At 28.0% G+C, this 25596-nt stretch overlaps 2 protein-coding genes across 2 annotated transcripts; one reads left to right on the forward strand and one right to left on the reverse strand.

Moving 5' to 3' along the window:
• The first annotated feature begins 14062 nt into the window (after positions 1–14062).
• On the forward strand, positions 14063–19608 carry LOC111679115 (putative uncharacterized protein DDB_G0286901). The gene is made up of 3 exons (XM_046945642.1): positions 14063–15432; positions 17497–17578; positions 17649–19608. The coding sequence occupies exons 1-3, from the start codon at positions 14063–14065 to the stop codon at positions 18954–18956; spliced, it is 2760 nt and encodes a 919-aa protein (XP_046801598.1). The 3' UTR covers positions 18957–19608.
• Positions 19609–20664: 1056 nt separating this feature from the next.
• LOC111679113 (nuclear envelope integral membrane protein 1a-like) lies at positions 20665–25586 on the reverse strand. Its single transcript, XM_023440612.2, has 4 exons — positions 25186–25586; positions 24628–25132; positions 21558–22026; positions 20665–21491 (listed from the first exon to the last, which is right to left on the reverse strand). The coding sequence occupies exons 1-4, from the start codon at positions 25316–25318 to the stop codon at positions 20922–20924; spliced, it is 1677 nt and encodes a 558-aa protein (XP_023296380.2). The 5' UTR covers positions 25319–25586; the 3' UTR covers positions 20665–20921.
• Between the last annotated feature and the right edge of the window lie 10 nt (positions 25587–25596).

Consider the following 25596-nt stretch of genomic DNA (forward strand, 5'->3'; position numbering starts at 1 on the left):
AGAATTAAGCAAACGCCGTAAGTTTTTTTATTTTTCTTTATTTTATTTTTATCTTGATTATTGTTACATCTTAAATTTTTCTATTTATTTTTTTTTATAAAAAATCAAATTTTGATTGAAACTGCAAAATTTAAATTTTTATGAAAATTCGTAATTTTAAAAAAATTCTTATTATTTAGTAAAAATCAAATTTTTGCTAAAATAATAAATTTTTGTAAAATTTAGAAATATTGGATTTTTAGTAAAAGAATTTGACTTGTCACTGATTAAGAAAATCACTAAGAAAACTTAGCTGATTTTAACTGTATTAACTATAGTTACCACAGATCCCTCCATCCATTTTATTTCGATCAATATCATACGTTTGTAGGTGACAATCGAAGAGTGCCGAATTTTTACTTAATCCATCAATTCACGAAAGCACCGTTGCAATGTATGCTTTGTTCCTTAGTTAAACTCCTATGGAAAGCATAATAGGAAACTGATTTCTGAAAACCGGAATTTTTTACTATATATAAACTATTTATTTTTAAGTCTAAAGACCAGACTATAGAGTAGACTATAGACTAGGCTATAGACTAGACTTTAGACTAGACTATATTTTAGATTTTAGACTAGACCATAGACTATAAACTAGACTAGAATATTGATTGGAGTATAGAATATAGAATAGAGTATAGACTAGAGTATTGAAAAGAGTATTGAATAAAGTATAGACTAGACTATATGATAGACCACAGACTAGATTTTAGACTAGACTATATGATGGACTACAGACTAGACTAGAGTATATGATAGACTACAGACATGACTATAGACTAGAGTATATGATAGACTACAAACTTGACTATAGACGTTACTATAGACTAGACTAAACTATAAACTAGACTATAGACTAGACTATAGACTAGACTATAGACTAGACTATAGACTAGACTATAGACTAGACTATAGACTAGACTATAGACTAGACTATAGACTAGACTATAGACTAGACTATAGACTAGACTATAGACTAGACTATAGACTAGACTATAGACTAGACTATAGACTAGACTATAGACTAGACTATAGACTAGACTATAGACTAGACTATAGACTAGACTATAGACTAGACTATAGACTAGACTATAGACTAGACTATAGACTAGACTATAGACTAGACTATAGACTAGACTATAGACTAGACTATAGACTAGACTATAGACTAGACTATAGACTAGACTATAGACTAGACTATAGACTAGACTATAGACTAGACTATAGACTAGACTATAGACTAGACTATAGACTAGACTATAGACTAGACTATAGACTAGACTATAGACTAAAGTATAGACTATAGACTAGACTATAGACTAGAGAATAGACTAAAGACTATACTATGTTGCAATTCTATCAATAATTTAGTAAGTTGCTTTACTGAAATCTATTAAATAATAGAAAATTTCAATCTTTAAAAGGCGTTAATTGGAATGAATAAACATAGCATGTATAATTGAAAATAAAGAAAAGGGTGTAATTATTTTAAAGATTTTTGATAAATATTTATTGTTTAAATCTATTTACATACTTTAAAAAGTAATATTAAACATATCATTTATTTTATTGTCCGTTATCATACTGGTATGTACATATGAACAAATGTTTCGTTTTGTTTTGTTTTTATTTAAAATTTATTAGTGTGACAAAAACAAAAAGTTATTTTTAAACATAAATAATAATGAAAAACAACTACAACAAAATGATCGTATAAATAAATAAACAAATTTAACACAGATGAACTTCAAAGAGGAGGGAAAAAAGCAAAACTCACAGATACTACTCACAAATATCAATGCATATTTACAGCTGATCCACTGAAAGAGAGTTAAAAAATAAAAACAACAACGTAGAAAATTTAGTAGCCATTTTTAATTTAATATTTAATTAAAAACTAAAATAAATTAAGAAAATTATTAAAATTTTAGTTTAAAATGTACTTTAACTCAAAAAAATATGTTAAAAAGCGTAATACTGTCTGCATTTTTAATTTAACAAATCAATTTATTTGTTAAAAAAAACTTTGATTTTCTATTATTTTGTTTACATTCAAATTCTTTTGCTTTCGATCTCTCCCCTCTCTTTATTTAACAGTTTTTTATGCATTAATTCGTAATACGAAAAAATTTTCTTCTAGAAATTTATTTTTAATTAATTATTGAAAGAAAGTTTGGTTTCATTATTTTGGAATTTCAAATTTATAATTAATTATTTTAATTATTTCATTATTCTTTAATAAAAAAATTAAAAATATTTATCTATAAAATACAAATTTTCGTATTCCTTTTTTATTTTGCTTTTTTCTCTTTCAATTAAGTTTGTTTACGTTTTTTGCCATTATACAATTTTGTTGTTATTGCATAAACTCACACAAATGCATTAAACAGCTGGTCATTTCGTTTATTTTGTATCTTTAAGTTTATTTTTGTTTTATTTTTCTGTCCAGAGATGGAAGCCGAATATTAAATAATGTTCTTTTTAGTATTTTCTAAAGAAAAGTTTATGTCAAAAAAGTGACGGTCCACACTAGTAAACTTTTGATTTTGCGTGGTACGGTGGTTCTCGTACTCGGCAACTTGTTTTGTTATTCTTCTGGTTCGTACAACAACAAATCAATGCAATTAACACGTAGTTTCTAAAACAAAAGTTTCTTTGTGTAGATATTAAGAAAACTTCAAAATAGAATTAAGAAAAAGTTTCACAACAAAAGTTTTCTAGTGTGGACCAGGTGTGAGAAAACTTTTTTATAGAAAAATCCATCACAGTTTGATGAAGTTGTAAAAGTTCATCATAGTTTGATTAACTTTTATATAGAAAGTTTTACTACACTTTACAGTTGCAAATTTCATCATAATTTTATCAACATTTCTATAGAAGTTTGACGTGTGATCAACTTTTCCATAGAAAAATTCATTACAGTTATATTTTCCACAAATTTTTTGTTTCCTTTAAACATTTTTCTTCCTAGTCATGCACATCCAACCCTGACATTTTTGTTGACGTTGGCTGTTTACAGATGATTGCTATTTTCGTTATTTTTTAATACGTTTGTATATTTTCTACTTGTCACAGTGTTTTTGTTGCGTTCAGTTTTTTTATTAAAAAATTAATTTTCTAATATTAAAATAAATAAGAAAAATTAAAAAGTAAATTATAAAAAAGTGTTTTTAAAATTTGTAAACATTTTCTAAAAAGTAATTCATTGTTTTTAGTTTAAAAACTTTCTTTCAAAAACCTAACACAAAGACGAACCTATTGAAAAAATTAATAAACAGCAACAACAACAATACCTGCAGTATATTGTATTTTCTTATTGTTTTTTGGTAAATATTTTTACATTCATACAAAACATTATAGATAAAACAAAAACAACAACAATTAAGTACTTATTGCAATTTCTATTTTGTGTTTGTTGTTTTTTTAACAAAATAATTTATATAAAAAAAAGAAAAAAATTCACACAAATCAAGTTATATATATTTTTTTTGTTAATTTAAATTATTTATGTGAGCAAATATTCTCATTCTTTTTTTTATTTTTTTTAATTCCATCATTTGTTATCTCTCCTCTATTAAATCAAACATACATTCATTGTTGGTACATACATACATAGTATTTATTAAGACAAAAAATCCAACAATAACAACAAAAAACAAAAACGAATTTAAATTCTTGTGTTTCCTAAAAAGTAAATAATAAATGATTTTTTTTTTTAAAGCAGCTTTAACTGAAAATGATTGACTTAAATAACGAATTTTATTCTAGGAGTTTGCAGTAAGTGTCATGTTCTAAATTATTAAACAATTCATTTACTGTATCTAGTCAGTATGTGTGTGTGCGAGATATAAATATTTAAAAAAGATACACTTGCTTAATATTATTATTATCACCATTATTCATATTGTTACCGATCAATTTCGTAATATAACGCCATTTTTAAATTGTAGTTATATGAACATTCATATATACATACAATACAAGTGCATGTATTTACCTCCTTAGTATGTATGTAAATAAATTTCGCCATTTCATTTTGCTATACTATTTCGGTTAATTCCCTTATTCTATAAAGGGGGGTATTTATATATATATATATAATCTAGAGTTACCATTTCAATTTTGTGTGAAATATTAGCTTTAAAGCTTTCTTTTACCATCATCAAATTATTAGTCTGTTGAAAATAGAAGAAGCTATAAAACGATTTCTTTGAAGCCGACAAAAAGTTAATTAGACAATTCCATGAAATAGTAAACCACGTAAACCATGATCTTTTTGGAGCACCAAAGACGAAGACTGTTGAAAATTTTTGAAATCGTTCTATTTTTACACCTCGCCGCTATACATATGGACTTGAAAATATTACTTTTTAGCTCATAATTCTTTTAATTATAATACTATCCCTTTAAAAATCGGCAGATCTTAAATGTTATAAGCCTAAACCTTTATTCCGAATTTCATAACGAGTACCTCATTTTACCCTAGTTGCATTCAAAGTTAAATTTCAGAAAAACACTCCGTAACTCACCTCTAATCACTAGTATAATGATAAAATTTGGCACAAATAAGTTTTATATGAATTAATATTACACCCCAGTTTTTAATTTTTATCGGCCATGTCCGACTGCACTTTCCTAATCCTTTTGATTTGTTGAAGTGTGTGTGCATATATTTCCAAAATAAATATTTTATAACCTAAAAAAAAAAATCAGTAGAAAAATCTGTCACCTACGATGTGTCACGTACGATATTTAAAAATGTTCAATTTAAAATTATATAATTTTTTTTTATTTAAAAATTATGGAAAGATACTCCTACAGAATTCGCAGATTTTCGTAAATATTTAAAAACACTTCCGTTTTTTGTCACGTCATATTTTAATCCATAATTTCGAAAACAGGGTTCTGAATGGGATGATTCCTTTGCAAATATAGTATTTTTTTAATGGAACAGAATGACAAAATTATTTTCCAAGTTTTCTATATTTTATAAAATCTAAACCACTCTGAAGGCGTGCGAATGTCACATACAATCGTATGGAATTACCCATATGTCAAATATTATCTAATTTGACTAAAATTTTTAATTTAACACATTACAAATGTGATAAATTGTTATTTTTTTAATGTTTAGTTCATATTCTAATTATGAGTAAAATGTAAATGACCACAAAACAATACGATTTAACAACCACAGTCTTGTTCAAAACAAAAGTACTATGTAGACTACACAAGCGGCTTGACAAACATACTAGTATTTCACGTTTGTGCAAGCCTGTTGTGTGGCAATTTTCAATATAATTTGATGAAATTTGGCACACCTTTTTTTGGCCTAAGGACGAAGCCTATAGAAAATGGATTAAATCGGTCCATTAGTTCGCCTAGCCCCCATACAACCGTCCGTCTGGCTGGCTGTCCATGTAAGCCTTGTGCGAAAGGTAAAGGTCGCAGTTTTCAGGATAATTTGATGAAATTCGGTACACACTTTTTTTGCCCCAAGGACGAAGCCTATTTGAAAATGTATAAAATCGGCCCCGAATAGGGCCTTTGGGCTCATAATTAACATAGTTTTTTTAAACTTTTAATGACATTAACAATTTTTGTATTGATAGGGCCTCATCTGACCCTATCCGCCGTACAAACTCCCTTCAGAAAATGACTTAAAGGTAAAATTCACATATCAATATTAATAAAACTTTTAAATTTCTACATAAATAACTTTGAAGTAGAAGCGAATTCCTCTACCAACATTTATAAAGATAGGCCCATATTTTCCCCTATTTCCCTTTGAGCCCTGTTGTAAAAAATCTCTTTTTTTTGCCAAAAATAAGTAAACCTATTTCGGAATAAAATTAAAAAACAAATCAAATGCTTTAAAATTTAATAAATAATAAATTTTAAATAATTCCCATTTTTAACATACTGACTGGTGTAGGTTATCATATGGTCGGCTATGCTCGACTATACATTAATAATTTTTTATATTAATTTATCTATTTAAATTAAGTAAAAATGTGTAAATACTTTCTTGACCACAAGAATAATATAATAAAGATAAAAATAAGAAAGTAATTATAAATTGTGAAATTTATTATTTTTTTAAGGACAGATTAAACATTCTTTCAAATTGAACACGGTAAATTACAATTTCATTTGTTTTTTTTTTACAAATAATTCTTAAAAGTTTGTACTTTTTAAGTATATAAATTTTTATTTAAATAAAAAATTATGCAAGATCATACAATATATAACTATGAATGTATGTAATCATCAAGAACATCTTTAACAACGCTGCTAATATTTATTTATTATTAAAGTTTGTTGCTACGTGCAAATTTTAGTAAATAATCATAATTTCTTTAAAAAATAATAAAATAGCATTAATTATAATTATAAACTGCGCATTACAGTTGTTGTTATCTTTCTTTACTTTCAATTCTATTATGAAATATATATTTTGTTTTCTTATGTGTATTTTATTGTATACACGAGTGTTTGTTTAAATTTCTGAAAAAGGTTGTTGTACTCTAATCAATGCATTAGATTTATTTATCTTTTAAATATATGTAGGTTCATATATAATTTTATTCTTATGTGTTTGTGTTTAAATATACATACATGCAGAAAATTATACATACATTAAAAAACAATGTTTATTATTTTATTTAGTGCAAATTTATAGAAATAAAATTAATACATGTATTAGTTTTAGTATTCATTATATATCTGATAAATCAAAGTAATATTTGTAATGCATTTATGATTTAAAAAATAAAAAAAATAAATCGTCTAGAGCGTAAAGATCTTGTGAGTTGGGAGATAATGAAAATTCAGAATACATTTCAACTGGTCGATATTTATACTTTGATTTTTCTTATATTAATGACGACAGACCAATAGACCCATTTGATATAATAAAAAAATCCAACAGTTTATTATTACTTGACTCAGTCTTCTCTTATTATTATTCTTATACGAAAGTGTTTACGTAAAGACTAGGGTTCTATAAATCGACTTTTGAATAATCTAACAATCGACTTTTTGTCGAAAAAAGTCGAAAAGTAGAAGTCGACTATTCTGTTTCAAAAAAGTCTATAACTCGTCTACCGTCTATGAAAAAATCGAAAAGTCGACTTTGTAAATAAAAGTCGAAAAAAGTCGTAAAAAGTCAAAAAGTTGAAAAAAGTCGAAAAAAAATTCGGAAAATGTCTGAAAAAGACGAAAATTGTAGAAAAAAGTAAAAAAATAGTCGAAAATTTTAAAAAGTGGAAAAAGTCAAAATTTCTAAAATAGTCGGAAAAACTCGAAAAAGTAAAAAAATAGTCGAATAAAGAAAAAATACTATAAGTCGACTTTAAACTAAATGCAAAAAGTCGACTTTCCTTTCAACTATAGAACCCTACTTAAGATACGTTCTTACTCACAGAGATCACACTAGTATGAATAAGCAAACTCTTAACGTACCTTGACAATTCAATTTTATGGTATCTTTTGTATAAGATATTTTAACGTTATCCGACTCATTTATCTAGAAAAATATCTGACATATTCACTCTAGCTATACGAGTGTATCATATACACTTGATAGCAAATCACTCCTCTACGGGGTATCAGTTGTCTCTATCGGCAACATTCCTGTATCGGTCTTTTAGAAATCATTATGTTCCGCAAGTTTGGGTTTAAACCACAGCCACGACGTGCACATTAAAGGAACCTTTCATTAACCGAAATTTAGATTTCACAGTGTATCGGTCTTTTGACAACATTATCTCCCCCGAGTTTGGGTTTAAACCACATTCACGCACACTGAAGGAACCTTTTCATTAACCTATAAAAGACAAAGTTCAAAAACTCTGCCCTATTAGCTACCGGTTCCGGTTTTTAGAATGAACAAAGTTTTAATTTTCGGTGGTAAAAACATATGTACGGGGGTCCACCTCTACACACATATGTAGTACATATGTACTACATACTGTGATGTTCGATGAAATAGTGCCACCAAAGTTTCAAAGTTTCTCTCCACTTAAAATCTCTACGACAATGAATAGAATTGGAAAAACTAACTGAAATGTTGTATTGATCTATTGTTATATAATAGCATTATTTTTTGCAATAATTTATGCGTAGCTATTGTAATTCTAATGAAATTTTAAATTAAGCTATATAAAATGGTGTGACAAAAAATATAGCCACTTTGCAAAAATATAAAAATTTAACAATTTGTAGACAATTTTCTAATTGAAATCTATTCAAATAGTAAGTTTAATGCTTTTTATTATTTTAAAAAAAATCTCATTAAAAAATTATTGAAATATTTTGTGATCAGATGTAAAAAAGTCTATTTATTTTATTTTAATATGATTCATATACATAGCTGTAAGTTGACGTTCCAACACTGGATTTTGTCCCCAATATACTATGAAGATCATTGAATATGGTGGCGGATACGTAATGGTATGGGGTTATTTTTTCTTGTTTGGAACATAGTCTCTATTTCGGATTGAGGAAAGATAGGACTGTAAATATCTCATAATTATAATTAATGATTCTATGCTGAATGAGAAATAGCACTTTTTAAAAAGATTCCTACTATTGTATACTCAAAAGCGCAATTTTTTTACATGACTCCATATTTCTTGCTTCAAAAAGAGGTATTATTTCTTGAAATTTTCTAGTTTAAACTTATGTATTTATACAGTTTATAAAATTTTTTATGGACGAAAGAATTATTTCAACAATTTACCTATAGCCCTCACCTTGAACATGACGTATTTCTATAATTTTTCTGCGACCTCGCCTGCAAAGTTTGCTTCTGCTTTTTTTGGACTCAAAATTATAGTTTTTTAATGAGATTATACCTATTAGGATTGTAATAATAAGCTTTAAACTTACAATTTGTATCGATTTCAATTTAAGAATTGTCTTCAAATTGTTAAATTTTGCAAACTGGCTCTATTTTTTGCCACACTACCAATTTCATATAGCTTAATTTAAAATTTCATTAGAATTGCAAATAGCAACGTGTAAATTATTGCAAAAATAATGCTATTATATTCATAACAGATCAATACAACATTTTAGTTAGTCTTTTCAATTTTATTCTTTGTAGCACAGAAACTTTGAACGTGATGGTTGCTCTATTTCATTGAACATCACTGTACATATGTATATGTTTGTATGTTTTGCTAAATCATTGCAAAAACTAGTTACCACCTTAATATATAAAATATTTATGTATATACAAATTCAATTTTAAAATAATAAACAAGTATTTTTATATTTCACATTACAAAAATCACTATATATGAATGTACATTGTATAAATTAATTTACATATGTACTAAATAAATATATACATATGCAAACATACATACATATCTTAAAATGTCTTTGACCGCAGTTTTATTTCCGTCTTTTATATATTGTTGCATTGAACGTGTCATTTCGTCTGTCTGTACGTAAACAGCAGCACACTTTTTGTTGTAGAGAACAAAAACAATATAATTTTAAAACAAATCACCTGAAAAACCATTTAAAAAATACATACATATATGTATGTGAATACAAAACAAACAAGCAATTAAATAAAAGTGAAAAACAAAAACAATCAAACAAAACACTCGTTTGCATTATTACTAGTTTTTTGTTTTGCTTAAAGTTCTGCATAAAATTCTCTCTGTATTTAAGTATTTATTTGAATTTCTTTTTGTTTTTATTCTGTGACTACATCAAAAAATGATGAAGAACAATAGAGGACAATAATAAAAAATCGAATTTTCATGACCCTGAAAAAGAACGCGCTGCCTATGTGCTATACAAACAAAAACGCAGGCAGAGAAAGACAAACAGACACGATGTTAAATGACCGACAAACCGACATTCAAAACTGTTGAGTACAAATTGTATGCACACACACACACAACTAACTTAACATAGAAATGTAACCGTAGAGGAGTTTAATAAATCGGGTAGGGGTGTGGGGGGTATGACTAGACAATCAAATAGACTAAATCAAAAAACAGTTAGACATCTATAGTACATGCAAATGAACTTCTTTCAAAGTGTTATGCATTTGAGATACCTGTTATCTATGTGTTTGTATTATTGTATGTTTGTTCTTGACGTGCCTTGCGACCTTGAAAATTTGTGAGCTTTTTTGTATGTATATACAGTTAAAACGAAAACAAAACAATACCACAGTGAATTAATAAACATAAACAAATACATATGTACATGTACGGTATATTTGGTATTGTTCTTCTTTATTTTCATACACAAATACCTCGACATTAAATGCACTCTATTTGAACCCCCACCTACCAATTATAGGTATATATTACATACATATTTCCCACTAGTGGCAAAAGTTTTTCCTTTTGTTCTGTCTGTTTTTGTATTAAAGTGCGCCCCACCCCCTTTTTTAAATTTGTATCTCGTTTTAATATAATGTAATGGTAAAGATAACAACAAACATTAAATATGTCGTAAAATTGTGTTTTTGGTAAAATAAAAGCAAATTAACACATACAAATATTCATAAATTGCAAAAAAAACACACACACATATCTAGATATATATTTCTGTGTATTGGATTATCAAAGTGTTGCACTCATTTAAAATATGTATATTTATTTCTCTCTTTCGTTAAACAAATAGAATGTCATATAGGGTTGCCAAGAAAAACTTACTTTAGTCTATCAGAAAACATTCTATAAAATGGGAGGCTTATAGAAATTCCGAAACTTCTATAAAGCCTTTGAAGTTTATATGCCAAGAACTTAAAATATGTATGAGTTTTGTGCAAATACCGAACAGCTTGTTCGAAAATTAGATGAAGTATAAATTTGTGAAAAATGCTTAGTATGACATTCAATCGTAGTTCTTGAAATTCCTGAGAGTATTTTTTTCTAATAGTTTTTGCCAGGCTGTTTTCAGAAATTCTAGTTTTAAAGTCCGAAAAAGCCTTTTAATCTTATTATTACACCGTGTTATTACAGCGCGAAGACGCCTTTGCAGGACTATTATAAGGCATGCGGTTTTTACTCGTAAATATATTTCTTTATACACATAAAATTAAATAAAAAATAAATAAATTTAATTTTAATAAAATTCAGCGCCATCTTTCGGATAAATTTTGAATTTTACAGGAACACTTCTCACGATTCCTGAAACATTTGTATACATATTAATAATATTGTCCTATCAACATTACGAAAAAAACATTACTCTTTTATTTAAATATGTAGATTTATATAATCTGAAAGTTCAAACTTATTTTAGTGTTTGAAACAACTATAACCTAAAAAAAATCATTATTGTATTTTATAAAAATTTCAACCGAGGATATCTTATATGCAAGAGATGTTTAAACAATTTGAAAAATGAAGATAACAAACATATAGTTAAAAATACAGTTTTAGTCTATTTGCGTGACAAAAGCTTTAGATGTAAAAATATCGAAGAGGATATAACCTTTATTTCCAATTAGACATCTCAAATATGACCAAAAACATTGTTTAATTGGTGACACGTTTTATTCCTACCAAGTAGAGCAGATGTAGGAGGTTGATTTAATCTTTAGGATTTTTAAAATTATTCAGATAATTCAATACTCCTTTTTAATTCTGGACACATCTTGAAAACCTAGACAGAGTTAGATTCAGTGCAAATTGTTGGTACATGTAATTCAATTTTGTTTTATCCCTACCAAGTAGAAAAGGTGTACTATTGGGGTTTAATCGTCATTTATACAAATTCTCCAAGGGTATTCAAAATTAAAATTTCTATTATCATATTAGGGTTTAATCGTCGGAAAACTTTAAATCGCAAGCGCTTTCGATTTCACTTATACCAAAATTATAGAAAAAATTTTCCCTACTCGACTTAAAAACAAAACTTGAAAGTTAGATAAACCTTCAAATTTCTTTATATAACAAATATACTGTCATTTATTTATACATTTTCATTGGCGCCCTATATGTCATTTTTGACAGTTGTATAAATTTTTTTGTTTATTTCATTGAGTTTGGTTTTATCATTCGAAATATCTACCTCACTATAAATTCCTACGTTTATCCAATTAAATATAGGACTGTCATAAAATTTTATTTCAATCAAAATTAAAATATTTGGCTTTTTTAGACAAATATTCTCTAATGTTAAAGTTGTGATACACGGTTGTCATGACTTACAAAATGTTCAGAAAATGTCTAACAACAGATATGTCAGAAATGCCTTTTCTTACAAAATTTTAAAACAAAAATTGAAAGTTCATACGGTTATTAGACATTTTCTGACAACATTGCATGATCCGACAACCGTAGCCTAAAAACAATAAATCTTGGCAACTCTTTTGTTTTATTTCAAGTGCAGAAAAGAGACAAAAGCAGATTTTGTATGCGTTCGTTCGTTCATTGAATTTGTGAAGTGAATTGCTTTGCAATTTTTTTATTTCATTAGAGTTGAATTAAATTTGACATCATCAACATATCAACAGAGCTGTAAGTTAAAAATAAATAATTTTCTTTAAACTTAAATTAAAATATTGCTAACTGTTAAGAAAAAGAAAAATCGAAGCATTAATATATAAATAAACTTTGTTTGTAAATAACTAAACTTTTTTTTGATTCTGATTAAGAAAAAATACTCATCAGCTGATTGCTAATAAAATAAATGAAAAAACAAAGCAACAATTGAAAAAATAATAATAAAACGGAATAGACAAAAGAGCATAATGTTTTTAGTGGTGTGAGTGCGTTTGAGTAGAAGTTTTTTTAAACGGGAAAAGTGAATATATTGTGTGAAACGATTTTTTTAACAAAAAAAGTTTAGTTAAAAAGTAACAAATATTAAAAAAATGCAATTTCATAGATTAAAATTATAGTGCTTTCATTTATGTCAAAAAATAAACAAAAAATCCCATCAAGTTCAAGCAGAAAAAGCAAAAAAACGTCAACAATTATAGTTGTGTGAGTTTGTTCTCAATATTTGCTGCTTTTGTTTTTGTATTTTTCACTTTGGCGGGGTGTAGTAAATGAGTCGTGTAGGTGCCGTTGTTTTTCGTTATACATTTTAGTTGTTTTCTTCTTATTGGTTTGTTGTTTTTCGTTGATTGACGCTCAATATTGTAGTTTTGTATTGTATATTTCATTACTTTTCACTCAGTGTAATTGAGTTGTACTGCGTATCGCTGTACACGTAGCGCATTCACTAAACAGCAATAACATTTAAAAGACACAACAACGTTAAACGTAGGACAAAAATAAAAAGTGCAGTTGATAAATATTTTTTACTATTATGTATTTCATTATATTTTTAAGATAAATAGAAAAATTTTGTGCAAAAAAATGTTAGTTTGTGTTATTAAATTAGAAAAAAAAGTGTAAATATTTTGAATTTTTGCAAAAACCATAAATTAAACATTGTTTGAAAATTGGTATGGAAGTGTAAAAAGTTAATTTTAGAAGAAATTTTTTATAATTTAATATTTAAATGATAAATAAAATTCCTTTTGTGAAAGAGAGAGTGATCCCATTTAGTTATTAATATGCAATTTTTATTCTTTGCTTTACTTTATTATTTATTGTCTTCTACTTACACCTGCAGTTTCTGCTCAATTCTTAAGAGTTTGTGTGTGTGTGTGTTTTGTTTTTTTTCTTTTCTATCAACTCGTATGTATGTATGCATGTAATTATGTATGTATGTATGTATGCAGTTTTGAGTTAAAATAACAATCGTTTGTTTTGTAAACAATTTTATTGGGAATTTCTTTCTCTTTGGAAGCTTTTACTAAATGAAGTGTTGCCAAATTCAAAAAGAGATACATCCTTTTGTTAACTTGAACTTGAAGACAAAAATTGTAACGAATGTCATTCTTTTTTAACATTTCTTAGCTTTGATTTTAAAGCTCAACTTTATTTAGCAAATTTTAATTAATACATTTTTTTCTTCTATTTTTCAGTTTGTAATGTTTTAAATTAAACGTTTGATTTTACAACAACCACAACAGCTACAGCTACATAAAATGATTAACAGTGTCAATGCTTTGGAATTGTTAAAACCAAAGTTAATAACAATGGACAAATTTAATACAACTACAACCACAAAATTACTTCCAACATCTTCGCTTTCACAAACGAGAACATTTGTAACAATTAGTGGTCATCATCATCATCATCCAGAAAAGCAACAACAACTTTTATTTAATGATGATATTAAACACCAGGAACGTGTTAGAGTACAACATTTAGAAAATCATACAAAGTTACAAAATAATAAATGTTGGAATAATTTTCGTACCTTATACAATAATATAAGTGCCTCCTCCGCCACATCCTCCTCAGGTGTTAAGAAAGATAACGATAATGAAATAGATGTTGTAAATGTTGAACATTTATCCCCAACAACACAAAATAATATACAAACTAAAAGTGCCTTTAATTTAGAAATAAATAATAAGATATGTTACAATAACAACAACAATAATAATAGTATTTGTGGCAATAATAATAATAATATTAAAATAAAATCTACAAATATCGTTGGTAGCAATAATAATCAGTTATATTGCAAACAACTTAATAATAATAAATATGGCCTTATAAATAAACAATCTTCACCGCCAACAACAACAACAATGATTGTAATGACACCAACTGAAACACAAGCATCACTCAACAACAACAACACCCAACGTACTGAAGATCAAAATAATGCTTATCGTCATATTGAAAGTGTCCATAATTATGCTAAATCAAAATCCTATGAAGATGACGATGAAGACAATAAGTCACCTAATGGTAGTCGTCATAGCAGTTATTTGGACGATGATGAAGAGGACGAAGAAGATGATGACGAGGAAGATAATAATGATGACGATATTGACGCAGTATATGGTAATGAGGATGAAATGAATATTGAAGAATTTCCCCATGATTTGGATGATGCTGCTGACTATGAAGATATTTTCAATAGAAGAAGATATAAAAGATTACAAAAATTGTCGACTTCATCTGATGGTGCTGTAACATCTAAAAACAATAGATTGTGCAATATTAGAGTAGGAAATTCGACTAATTTTGTAAATGTTTTAAAAGACCAGAAAATTCGTGATACTGTTAAGAAAAATGACAATAAAAAGAATGTTGATAACGATGATGAGGATGTTCACATAGATGTTGATGTTGAAACTGTAGAATCGCAGACATCGCCCAACCTACCCATCGTGGACAGAAATACTTCTTCAACTATAGTTAATAGCATTGGTGAGGAATCAGCTGCTGCTGACTGTGCTAAACCTGATCATCATGCTCGTCGTCCTATGAATGCGTTTTTAATATTTTGTAAACGTCATCGTGCTATTGTTAAGGATCGTTATAAAAACTTGGAAAATAGGTAAGTTAAATTTAGCAAAACAATATAGATAGATACAGTATTGTTCGAAACCTAAGCAACTTTTTTGGCATTGTGTACAAAGTGCTATAATTTCTATTTTAATTGATTTATTCAAAATTATATAATTGATAATAATAATATTATGTGTCTACATTATACTAACAACAACAAAAGTTTAATTCCATTTCGCCGTGAGTTACAAGAAAATAATAACTGAATTAACTCCATAAATAGCTGTTCAAAACTTAAGCAACTTTTTGATCTTCTTATAAAAATCTTTGGTCCTTTTGAGTTCCAAACACCTTTATGGAATAGATTAGTTACTAGTGTAGTTCGTAATTAATCTCATGCGGATTTTAAGCCATTCGAAAGCTGCAATGTTTTCTAAAACTGCGAGTTTCGACCCAGTGCTTCAGAATGCCGAACAGCATCTCTAAGGGACTTGAGACGGGAGATTTTGATGGACAATCAAAGAGTTTGGGCCCCATTACTCGATAACTACTCTTAGATCAACTTTACCAAAGGTTTTGGTTCATTATCATGCTGGAAATCGCAATAAAGTAAGTTGTTCTGTTCAATGTACTTAATCCTATGGTTCATTTTGTTGGCCAAAAATGTACCAGAAAGTAAAACAATCCAATTTTATTTGCATTTCAACATCAGGACTTTCTCTACTCATCAAAAATCTTGCCCACAACCTTAATTGTTTGACCTGATTGTTTTTTAAGCCTTTAATGTACGATCATGTAACCGCATATGAATCCGGCAGTGACATGGCACAAAGTTTACTTAAAGAAATTCGATTTTTTTACAAATTCTGTACAATTTTGGTTAGAATATTGAAATAGATTACACAAGACTAATAAAAAACAATTTTATTTATAAACGGGTCCATATTTTCCTTCTTAAATGCAGGCAAAGTATGTGAGTCTCAAAGGCTGAAGGAAATATTATAACATATCCTTTTAGTGAAGGCCCAATAATGAATGTAGAGCAAAAATTTAAGGGTGCGGCCATGATTTTTGAAGAGAAGGGTTAGTCCTGATGTTGAAACACAAACAGAGTTGGATTGTTTTTCTTCTTGGGACGTTTTTCGCCGACAAAATGAATTATATGATTTAGAACAACGAACAGAACAACTTACTTTGTTGCGATTTTTAGCATGATAATGTACCAAAACCTTTGGAAAAGTTGATCTAAAAGTAGTCATCGAGTAATGCGACCCAAATTATTTGATTGTCCATCAAAATCTCCCGACTCAAGTCGGCATTCTGAAACGCTGGGTCGAAATTCGCAGTTTTAGAAAACATTGCAGCTTGCGAATGGCTTAAAATCCGCTTGGGATTAATTACGAACTACACTAGTAAATAATCTATTCCATAAAGGTGTTTGGAACTCAGAAGGACCAACGATTTTCATAAGAACATCAAAAAGTTGCTTAAGTTTCGAACAGCTATTTATGGAGTTAATTAAGTTATTATTTTCTTGTAACTCACAGCGAAATGGAATTAAACTTTTGTTGTTGTTATTATAATGTAGACACATAATGTTATTATTATCAATTATATAATTTTGAATAAATCAATTAAAATAGAAAATATAGCACTTTGTATACAATGCCAAAAAAAAGTTGCTTAGGTTTCGAACAATACTGTATATAAGTAGATAGATAGATATATAGATAGATAGATAGATAGATAGATAGATAGATAGATAGATAGATAGATAGATAGATAGATAGATAGATAGATAGATAGATAGATAGATAGATTGATATATAGATAGATATATAGATAGATACATAGATAGATTGATAGATAGATAGATAGATAGATAGATAGATAGATAGATAGATAGATAGATAGATAGATAGATAGATAGATAGATAGATAGATAGATAGATAGATAGATAGATAGATAGATAGATAGATAGATAGATAGATAGATAGATAGATAGATAAATAGATAGATAGATAGATAGATAGATAGATAGATAAATTTGTTATATAGCTTGTCTCTACCAAAAAATTAAAATATTTACTGTTTTTTTAAATTTACTTTTAGAGCAATAACCAAAATATTAGGAGACTGGTGGGCCTCATTGGAAGCAAATGATAAAAAATGTTTTACAAATCTAGCTCAACAGGTAAATTTATTAATATATAAAAATTATTCAAAACTCTATAATAGTCATTTTATATTTCTTTTCTATCCAGAACAAAGATGCCTTCTTTTCAGCAAATCCCAATTTTAAATGGTACAAACTACCAGCACCACCTCTACGTACTCTAACAACACGTCCAGCCAATGCGTTTGGCCAAGAGTATCAAGAAGATAACAACGAAGCCGCTCTCGAAGTTATAAGCAATAATACACGTAGCTGTAACAGCAGCAACAATCATGGTAACTACTTTAAACTAGCCGACGAAGCACAAATGGGTGATTTAAGTCAATTAATGCAAGATAAATCAAAGTCCAATAACACCAAAAAATCTGCTGATTTACAGCAAGCTTTAGGCGAAACATCACAATTTATGAGTGCTCACATAACAGGAAATACTGAGGGCCTTGAAGACAATCCCTTGAAAAGGCGTTATCACAATGAGAACAGTTTTTCGAGCAATAGTAGTGAAGATGATAACTTAGAGCCCAAAAAGAAAAGCGCAAGATCTTGTAAGGGTAAAAGATATCAAGAATTAATAAATTCTGGACAAATAGCTACAGCAGTAAAGAAATCAAAATCCTCCATGCGTTTATCTGGTTGTGGAGTTGATAATGCAGAAATGGTTGTAAAGCAAAATTTCGCAAACGTAAGTAGTTGCCATAGTCCTCTAAATAACAATAATAATATTGTCTGCCAAAAGCGTTCTATATCTGAAACGGAAAATATATTATCATATGATTTGAGTGGTTTTGATTTAGAGGAAAGAATCAAAGAATTACCCGCTTTAAATTTGGATGATTATTTGCAACGCAAACGTAATACAAAAAAGAAAAAGAAATTTTCTACCAATGGTAAAAAAAGAGGACAACGTGGCAACACTAACAATGAAATGAAAACAACACAAGCTGTTGCTGCTGCTGCTGCTGCTGCAAATCAAATTGCTAAACAACAACAAATTGCCACTGCAGCAGTGGGCAGTCAAAAACGTAAGGCTCGTAAGGAAAGCATAACACGTCGTGATGTTTCGGCCATAGAAGAAGAAGTAACCTCATTGTTACCTCTAACTATAAATGGTTGTTGTTATTTTCAAGAAGCGCCCACAACTATGAAATACATTAAAGAAATGGAAAAAGACAACACAACAGCACAACAATCACTTAATGTTTCAACATCACCAATCATTCCTTTACAACAATTCAACAACAACAACAACTCTTCATCATCAGTATCTGTTGATATTTTTAATAATATTAACACTAGTAACAACAACAACACTTTAAATGACAATATATCGTCGTCTACCTCAGATTTACTCATACTGGCCGAAGTAGCTGCCAATCGCACTGAACTAAAGCATTAATGTGTTTAATATTAAAACTAAACTAAACTATATTATATCTACCAATCATCATCATTCACTCATATTTTTAGTGCAAGTATTTATTACTTGTACATTTTTAATATGATTATTATGTTGGTTAATTTAAATTTTAATATTGATATTTATTTAATTCTAATTCTAGTTAAATATGTGTGTTAACTAATTTAATATCATAATTTTATTTACATTTATAGAATGTGCAATAATTTGTTAATTTCTTCTTTTTTTCCAAATGTTTTGTTTAATAAGTAATTGCAAGAAACGAGTTGTCAGATGTATGGTTAATAATTGAATTTGAAAAAATCAACTCCTAAGGGCGTTACTCTGTAAAATGACCCCTATTCTGCATTCGAAAAAAGTTATTCTAACAAAAAACTGAATCGTAAGAAAAAGAAGAAGCAATTCCATTTTGCTTTACGAATGTGTGTATTCTGCATTACGATCGTACCTACGTTTTGTAATTTGTTGTTTATGTGCCGGATAGTCGAATCGAAATGCAGAATATCAAAGTTGCCAAACGGTGAAAATTTCGATTTGAATTGAAATGCAGAATAGGGGCTAATATCTATATAGAATTAAGAAAACAGCATTGAAACTCGTTTCTTAACATCACAAAAAAAAACAAAAACAACCATATATAATATCCAAAGTTTTATTTACATTTCAAACTCTTAATTTGTTCAAAAACAAAAAGTCAATTAACTGTTTAATTATTGTTTATAAAAAGGCATTTGTTTTTAATTCATTTTTAAGTTGGTTCTCTCATGCTGCCTCAAGTTGAAGTAAAAATTATATATAAATTTGTTATGTTAGTCAACATTAAGTTATTGGTTTCTAAACTTCTTGTAGATTAAATTAAAAAGTAGAACTATAAGTAAAAATCTAATTTGTTATAATGATTATATATATTTTTTTTAAGTATACAAACCTAAAAAAAGCCTTATTTTGTCATATTATTGTTATAAACAATTATTATTGTTGTTGTAGTCTTAAGGTTACCTTTTTATTATTTCTTTTTGTTAAATTTTCTAATATTTCTTTAATATCTCATTTGAAAGAAAAAACTGTTTAACAAGTTTATAACAATTAGCAAAGAATTTTTAAATTAATCTAGTTTGTTAAGTTTTAAACTCTTTGAGTCAATTAAATTTAATACAAAAATATCATCAAATAAAAATATATTTGTTTTTAAGTAACTGAAAAAAATCGCATTTTAGTTGTTTTCTTCCTCCAAATCGTTTGAATTTAACGGTTATTTAGGTTTTTGATCTGGCAATGCTGTTAAAATTCTTGTGCGCGATGGCAATGCCTTTTCAGTGTCGAAATAGCGCCATCTATTGTTTACGTATTTTTGATTTTCAAAACTGAAAATACGAAAGCAATAGATGGCGCTATCATGACACTTTAACAGGGTTGCCAAATTTTGAAAAATTATACTTTTTTCGGGATTTATTAAATGCTTATAACTCGAAAACTACTGAATGGATTCAAACAAAATATAGCTCATTTTAAAGCTTAGAAAAAGAAGCATCGAATGCAACCAAAATCCCATATATAAAATTATTTTCTTTGACAGAGAATTTCATTTGAAAAATAGTTTCAATTATACTTATCTTTTTTTGAATTTGTAACATTGCTGCTTCGTAAAAATAATGTTTTAAGGATTATTGTTCATAGAAAATGAATTTATAACTTAAATAAACGAGCTGGAAATGAAAAAAATACCACTTTTTTGACGTTCAAAAATTCAAATTAACATAATTTTGTGTTTGATTATAAAACAAGTTGAACATAAATGCTTGAATATTAACAATTTCGGCTGTGAACATATTTTCGGTTTAGTTAAATTACTTTTTGACGTCTTAATTGATGGAATATTACATATTCTTATTAAATCAATTACACAAGTTAAAATTCGATATGAATAAAACAAAACTCATCTCATCAATCATCATCACTTGTAGGATTTTCGATTTTAATCTTAGGATTACTAACATGATGTTTTCTAGCCGACGATATCATACGAGCCGAACGAGACTGAACACGTTGAACACTGGAGGATCGCTGCAGCTGGGATGGTGAGGGTGTAGCGCGACGACGGCCGGCAGATAATAATAGATCTGATGTCGAGGCAGCAGCACTTAAACGACGATAATGAGCTGGTAGAGGCATATGAGTATGATGATTTTTTGGTGTATAATCACCTTCAGCCTCATCTTCGTCTTCATCATTTGAGAAGGCTGGTGTAGAACGATGGTATATTGGAGTGGCAAGTCGTGGTGTAATTATAATCGGTGTCTTTTCACTCAATATAAATGAACCATCGGGTAGGGGATAAAGACTGTGTGTTGTCAAATCATGTCCTTCCAAATTCACGTTCTCTAAACCAGCTGGGAAATCTTCTAGGTTTTGCTTAGAACCAGAGCTGTTTATGTTTGTTTTGATAATTGGTTGTTGTGTGGGCGTTCGACGCTGCTCCATGCCACTTAATGAAGTTCGCGATTTAGGTTTAATCTGTTTCAAATATATAAAAAAACAAATGTGAACAATATTTAGTATTTTTAAATATTTTTTTCTTACCTTCCAATCTTTATACTGAGGACTATTTACCCGCCATTGCTGACAATCATCTCTTAGATCTCTAGTACCACCGCTACCACCACTTCCATAGACTTTTTTCTCATTTAAATATTCCTTCGATGTTTTAGTTCTCAAACTCATGATTCTTTTTAAAATTCGAGGAAAATAATATAAGGTCACGGTCATCAGTATGATAGCTACGGTGGCTTCTTTAAAATTACTAGAAAAATAAATCATTGCCAAAGACATGAGCTGTAGTAACCATTTTATAATATTTTTCGAACGTCTATTCTGTGGTGGACCCCAGCGATAACAGAAAAAGAATGATATTATACCGGTAACTATAATGTACCAGCAGACGTAGTTACGATATGTCATCATGATCATTTGTATGTTATCCCACAGCATACGTATGACATAGAAACCAACGGTCCAGCCGCCTATTAAAACGCCATACATCATTGTACGCCTGAAATGAGGATTCAAAGTAAGAAGGTATTCGTTAGAATTTGATTTTCGGCCAGAAGTATGGATGGTCACAAATAAACGATTTTATGTTTTTTTCAAGTTTTTATATTGAAATTTTAATATTGGTCAAAAATATAACTAATTACAGTTATTTACGAATTTATTAACGATTTTAGTTTTTATACTAAAAATCGATTTTTGGTCAGAAATATGAGTTATCACAAATCAAGCTTGTTTCCTCAAACGCCTATTTACGAAGTTCTTAAGGATTTTATGTTTTTATTGTGAAAATTGATTTATAGTCGGAAATATGACTGATCACGCATTTTACGAAGATATTAACGATTTAGGTTTTATTTTTTGAGTTTTTTTTATAATAATCGATAAGGGGTCAGAAATATGAGTGATCACATATCAGATTTAAATAAACGCTTATTTACGAAGTTATTAACGACTGAAGTCTTTTTTGTGAGTTTCTATATAAAAAAATCGATCGTGGGTCAGAAATATGAGTGATCACTAGTCAGGTTTATATTCTCAAAAATAAACGGTTATTTATAAAATTATTAACGATTTCAGTTGTTTGACGTTTGATACTAGGATTTGATGATCATAATGTTTGTATTTATTCTTTTCTAAATTAACGCTAATAGAGATCCAATCAATAAAATCCCAGCTAGCATTGGGATGATAAGAAAACTGAGTAATTTTCGACTGCTTTTGATTATTCGAAGATGATTGAAAACTGATTACTTGAAAAAGAATAACAAAATATATAGCAATCATAAATTGATCATTCTGGTGTTTAAAAGATAATGGTTTTAAAAACTTATTTTGTGATCATATTTCAAGTAGTTGGAAGATTTAAAAATAGTTTCTTATATAATTGTTTTGTTTGTAATGGAACAGCAACACTTAAACTTAAAAATAATAATTTGATATGTTTTATGATCTTCTACCGAAGATAGTTGGGTAACTAATCACATTTTTTCTGATCATAAAGACTAAGAAACAACTTTAAGGGCGGATTTTTCAGATAAAGATAATCTACATTCTTTCTTTAAACCTAGTTTAATACATGTTTTGTATTTTTAGTAAACAGTAACGTTACTTATTATCTTAGTTTAACGGAGTGTAATTGGTCAATTAAACTTAAGTTATAAGTGAGAAATCACAATTATCAAAAACAATAAAACTATGATTTCAGAAAAAACAAAAACTTAATATTTTAAGTTAATTGCAATTTTAGGATTTGTTTTGTTTTATTTATTATTGTTTTAAATGTTTATTTAACATTTTTCTAATATTTTTTCATTTTCAAAAGTATTATTTGCAAAAAACAGATGTTCATTGTTTATATTATTGAGTAAAAAGTTGGCTGTACTGACAAAGTTAACTGAACTTTAATCCATAACTGAAAAACACATTCACCGGTTAAAGTCCGCCTAAATTTGTTCCGATTTTAATCTAACAGCAAGTTAAGACTAGTTTAACTGAGCAGTAAGAAACTCGCCCTAAGTAATATATATTTAATCTTTGAAAGTGGAAAGCTTGATAGCAATTTTGGATAAAATTTGGCGAATTAATGTATTTTTGTATAAATTCTATTTCTCCCGAATTTTTTCGTTTAGTAATGTTTTTAAGTTAATTATGGAAAATAGGTGGTTTTAAAAATTAAAGAAAACTATGTAAAATTGTATTTCATAAATCCTAGTATTTTGTTGTTAAATCCTAATTTGTTGATATTTATTTAAAAAAATTCTAAATATGTAAATACCAAATTTGTTGAAAAAATTTGAAATACAGATTTAACCGAACAATTTGTTTTAGAAAAATTAAAAAAATATGCTATAAAAAAGTCGGAATATTGGAATATATGCAATTTAAAGCAAAAATGCAAATCTATAACAAAATATGCAACAGCAAATCGATGCCATTTTGTAGTCAATTCTTTGATTCGAAAAGAAAACTAGTTAAAAGTTATTTTGAGTTACTGACTACAAACATGCATTTGCATAGAAAATTCCTTGCCCTGGTAATAACAAATAGGTCTTAAAAGTGTTTGAAATATGATTGTTTATAAATTTATTTTGTAGTTATATTTTGCGCACTCGGAAGATCAGAAACTGTTAACTGTTGTCTTGTATTTGTCTTTAACAAACATAAAAACTACTCAGAAAAAGACTCAAAAAGGCTAATATTATTTGAAAATTCGTAATTCGGCTCATTAATGACTCACAAAAGATTAAAAAATTATTCAGAACTGATCAGAAGTGGGGCTCATAATCGACTCGTTTAGAATAGTCGCGGGTAGGGTACCATTCTCTCCCGAAGAATGTATCAGAAAAAATGAGCGCATATTTAAATCGTGCAGAAGAGTCTAAAATGACACAAATGTGAACAAAAATTTCAAAAAATGCTAGCTGGGATGTAACCATAAATAAGTTTTTGAATTAGTGCACAATGAATGGCTCTTTAGGAAATCTTCATGATGGATTTATAATTTATGTGATAAAAATGAATTATAAAAACAAAATTTAATCCTTTTAAAATTTTATCACTACACCATAATAAATGATTTAAAAAAAATTTGATTACTTACTTGGGCATCAATTTTCCCGACAACCATATAAGGAATAAAAATGATGAACATATGCCAAACAATATGCCAGTAATGTAGTAAAATAATGAATTTGCACTTAAAACACCAGCGAACAGGAACATTATAATGCCACTCATTAGCTGAACGGTACGATAATAGTCAATTTTTTCCTGATACAAAGTAACATTATACGGCTGAACGGTCTCTATGCCAATGCACTGTTGCATAAATGGTGATAACGAGACGCGAGAACGTTTTTGCGAAAATAAATTCAAACTGAAAATAGAACGATGTTCCGAATAGTGTTCTTCCACTTCTGATGGTGCACTGCCTTCATATTGTGTATAATCATCACCTTCAATTTCCAATTGTAGTTCAATAGTCTCTAAAAGACGTCCTAATGTTTTCGGTTCGCCTTTATAGCAATATGTGTTTAAATGTTTTTCGAAGAAACCACGTTTGGATGGTTTAAAATTGAAAGTTGTATTAGCTTCCAGAAAAAGCACTAAAAATAAAATTATTATTATTTTTTATTATTATATTAAAATTGATGCTTACCTTTAAATTTATCCACAGGTTTTGTAGTTGGTTTTGAAATTGGTTTTACAATTTTAATATTTATGTCGTTGGTTAATGATTTTGGTATAATTAAAATTCCAATTAAAATTAATTTAAAAAATAATGCAGTCATTTTGTTAAAATAATTTTTAGCTCTTTATATCCATTTCAAGAGAAGTGTGAAAACTAATTAATGAACAAATAAAGTAAATGTCAAAAATAAAAAATGTAACTGTAAATTTCCCATGTTTTACCACCTATTTTGGCGTTGTACAAAACGAAAAAGAGAAATGTCAGAAAGATCATTAACCCTTAAAAAGCGAAAGATGAAATTTTAAATAGGTATGAAAAAAATGTTGGTAAAAAGTAATTTGAAACGTTTCTTTATTTTTTTTTAGCAATTAGTTGTTT

The sequence above is a fragment of the Lucilia cuprina genome, chromosome 3 (assembly GCF_022045245.1).
Source record: "Lucilia cuprina isolate Lc7/37 chromosome 3, ASM2204524v1, whole genome shotgun sequence".
In the NCBI taxonomy this organism is placed as follows: Eukaryota; Metazoa; Arthropoda; class Insecta; order Diptera; family Calliphoridae; genus Lucilia; species Lucilia cuprina.